Source organism: Rutidosis leptorrhynchoides, chromosome 4 (assembly GCF_046630445.1).
Source record: "Rutidosis leptorrhynchoides isolate AG116_Rl617_1_P2 chromosome 4, CSIRO_AGI_Rlap_v1, whole genome shotgun sequence".
Lineage (NCBI taxonomy): Eukaryota > Viridiplantae > Streptophyta > Magnoliopsida > Asterales > Asteraceae > Rutidosis > Rutidosis leptorrhynchoides.
Genome location: NC_092336.1, coordinates 171,502,414 through 171,506,291, shown reverse-complemented (window position 1 = coordinate 171,506,291; position 3,878 = coordinate 171,502,414). Strand labels below are relative to the sequence as shown.

Here is a 3,878-nt window from a genome sequence, read left to right as displayed (position 1 = left end):
TCTTTTGTAGGGGACCCATTAACCAAAATTGAGATAGAAGCAGAAGCGAGGCATGCGTATATCCATTTTCGCCAATGATGACCAAACCCCATTAATTCCATGATTTCCATAAGAAAGTCCCAACTAATACTATCAAACACCTTCTCGAAATCGACTTTAAAGAGGAAGCCTTTTCTTTTAGTTGCCTTGACATCATGAAGTACCTCATTTGCAATTAACACGCCATCGAGAATATAACGGTTTTTAATATATGCACTTTGCTCGAAACCTATGACTGAGGATATAACCCTTTGAAGCCTTTTAGTCAAAACTTTTGATAATATTTTATAAAGACAGCCGATTAAACTAATTGGACGATAATCCCCGAATCCAAGTGGGTCGTTCTTTTTTGGTATAAGCACGACAAAAGAAGAGTTACAGCCTTTAGAAATTTCCCCAGCCTCCCAAAAACAAGTAAAAACCTCAAGAAGATCCTCTTTTATTACGTCCCAATGTGTTGTAAAAAATTTCATGTTAAACCCGTCGGGCCCCGGGGCCTTTTCGCCCCTACAATCTTTAATGGCATCATGAATTTTGGAAAGAGTAAAAGGAAACCCAAGGCTTTCTGCCTCGTCGTTGTTAAGCCTTTTTTCCAATGGACCACGAATTTTGAAGGTTCGTTCATTTGTGTTGCTAAAATGATTTTTGAAGTGTGTGAAGGCGGCCAACTTGATTTCTTCTGGGTTTTCCATCCATAAACCATTTAAATTGATGCCCCTAATGTTATTTTTATTTGCCTTCTTTTAATACACGAGTGAAAATACTTGCTGTTTTCATCCCCATCGATTACCCATTTGATCCTAGCTTTTTTCTTTAATATGGCCGCTTTTTCTTTATCTTTAAGAGACCACTTTTTCCTCGATTCTAACCACGAAGCAATCTCTGCATCCGAGAGGTCACGAGTACCAATGAGGTTTTCCCATGAGGAAATTTCTTTGTGAAGAGTATCGATTTCAACGTTTAAACTATTGAATTTTGGGTTGCACTTTTCCTTCAACATCACTTTGACATTCTTTAGCTTGTCACGAAATACACAATCCGCCCTTGAATTTCGGATGATAGTACCCCACGCTTCTTTGATCAAATCACCACTTTTCTCGTCCTCAAACCAATTGTTAAAGATCCTTGTAGGTTTCGGGCCGAAATCATTTTCCGAGTCTTTCAAAACGATGGGGCAGTGGTCAGAGTAATCTCTATCAAGAGTGCACGCGGTAATTCCCTCCCACGATGAATAACATGTTTCTGAGACCAAGAACCTGTCAAGTTTACTATATTTTAATCCGTCGTCGCTGATCCTTGTAAACTTCATGCCTCCCAGTGGGATTTCAATAAGATTCGCCTTATCTATAAAATCATTGAACATCTTTGCCCTATTTTCGATGAATTCACAATTTTTCCTTTCTGTTCTTTTTCTTACTTCATTAAAATCACCGCAAATAATCCAATCATCAACATCTTACCTGCATAATATTATCAAGACTTTCCCATAGTTTTTGTTTCAAAGTATCATTATGCGGCCCATAAACGTTTAGTATGATAGATTCTACCATTTGGCCCGCCCAACAACCACGTATTCCTAAGAAAAATTCTCTTTCGACCGCCCCGGAAACACAAAATCTAGAAGGGTCCCATATCATTATTAACCCGCCCGATTGACCCACCGATGGTTTAAAAATATATTCGAAGTTTGTATTACCCCATAAAGATTCAATCATAAAATCAGTAACACGTTTCCTTTTTGATTCTTGAATGGCGAAGATGTCCGGATTATGAAAACGAATTAAATTTTTTATCCAGTTAAATTTTTCTTTTTCAAGTTTCCCGAGCCCACGTACATTTAAAGAAATTATCTTCATTTTAATAAATAAAATAATAAGAGGAAAACGAAATGGGAGGTAGAGTTACTTCCCTGACGGTGGCCCGATCCATTCGAGCCCGATATCTATCCCGAATTCTTTTAATCCCAAGCTACCATTTGAAATTGCTTGTTCGTTGCTAGAAGTTGGTCTACATGGAGGCTTGATTTTAGATGTATTATGTAGATGAACCGGACTGGGATCAGTAGCATCCCCCAGATTGGGGCCAGCAGCTTCACCTTTTTCTTCAACGTGCACATCAGTACCATCACACGTGTCAACTTTCCCACCTCTCTGATTGGGACCAGTAACATCGCCCTTAACCTGAACATTAACCGGATTGGAATCGATGGAATTATTCTGATCAAGAAGCTTGCCTGACCCGTCGCAAGTATTGGGGTTCTCTATTACGTCCACTTTGTTACGGTTCACCGGGAGCCATTTGTGAATTTCATGCGTAAATTGTGGCGTAGGTAAGAAGCCCGGAGGACAATCAACATCGAATTGCCCCTCAAAGTTAGGTGTGACCTCAATCCCCGTCTAGATGGATGTTTTCGTAGGGGTAGAAGCCGTTTTTTCTCGACATATGGCACATAAGGGATATTCGATGTGAAAGTGGGTATAGGTGGAGGCCCTCTTGAAGGTTGAGCCCAATATTAACAATTTTTTCGGCCTGACAGTGTGCTTCCATGTCCTGCCCGCATGTGATATCCGATGGCACATCCTGGTTGATTATGAAGACAGAAGCCGGAGGAGGACATTTGGAAACAGAAGCTGAAATGGGGCTATTAGAAGCCGAACCCTTGCTGCCAGCTACATAAATCTGCGAACCATCACCAAATTTAGTGGCGCCCTTTCCTACATCCAGGTCGTTACTACTAATATTATTGAACACGTAACTTTCATTCCCCTGATTGTTTTTAGAAGACGATGACTGCGAGTTTGAGGAGTGTGTAGCAGTATTATTAGCATTATGTCCATCAAAAGAACTCTCTGACACCCAACATTTGGATTGGTTATCCCCGGCCTGGTTGTTCACACGAATGTCATCCGAGAAATTAGACTGTAATTCATCATCCATGTTAACATATTCCTCATTCATTGGAGCTTCTGAGTCCGATATACCTTCACTTCCATCACTCTCATCATGTTTAGGATTAACATTTACTTCAAAAAAACCATTGGTTTCCTCCATGACGTAGGCAAAGAAAATTGACGAATCAAAGGTTACTCTCACAATATCATGAATCAAGTGAGCATCTTTAAGTTTAACAAGTACCTTTGCGACGACCAAATTTTGATTGCCATTTAGAGAACAATTTGAGAATTCTAAAGGTTGACCCACCAATTAGCTATTGACCTGAAAGTGTTTTCGTTCCAAAACTGAACTGGAATTCCGGTGATATTAAGCCATGTTATTCGACCTTGATAAGAGTGATGTTCATCCCATTTTCGAATATTAGACATCCACTTGTGAATACAATGATTTTTGGCTTTGAGGATTGATGATACTTTCTTCCTCGGATTCGAAAATTAACATGATTTCCATCCCACGAAGATATTTTACTTGAACATTGTTTAAGCTTTCCATTTCACACAAAAATATGATATGCTCAAGGTATTCAAGTTTTAAAATAGTACCAATGATTGCTTTATCGAGTAGATTCTTATCAATACACTTATCATCTACCGATACTTCTCTAAACTTACCGTTACAATCCCATCGGTTAAACCAACCGATGCTAACCAATTCTTTCGTTATATCACTAGTGTAACCCTCCATATTCCCAACAACTTTGTTATAAGATCTACCATCTGTAAAATCTTTGTTAGGAATGGTATGATCATTAGGGTTAGGCATCGATGATTTGGTTGGTCCAGGTTGTTTAGGGGTATGATTCTGTTGAGCCTGTGTTGCATCCTTTTTTCGATCAAAAGCTTTGTAAGCCTTTAACCACCCACTTCCAATGTATATGGTATTTA

At 39.2% G+C, this 3,878-nt stretch overlaps 1 protein-coding gene across 1 annotated transcript; it reads right to left on the bottom strand.

Moving 5' to 3' along the window:
• Window positions 1-742: 742 nt before the first annotated feature.
• On the bottom strand, window positions 743-1,402 carry LOC139841222 (uncharacterized). Its single transcript, XM_071831450.1, has one exon. It carries the CDS (start codon window positions 1,400-1,402, stop codon window positions 743-745), a length of 660 nt encoding a protein of 219 aa, XP_071687551.1.
• Window positions 1,403-3,878: the final 2,476 nt, after the last annotated feature.

Bases quoted from the DNA above. Each gene is read 5' to 3' on its own strand.
- LOC139841222 (XM_071831450.1), bottom strand. From the start codon at position 1,402: ATGTTCAATGATTTTATAGATAAGGCGAATCTTATTGAAATCCCACTG.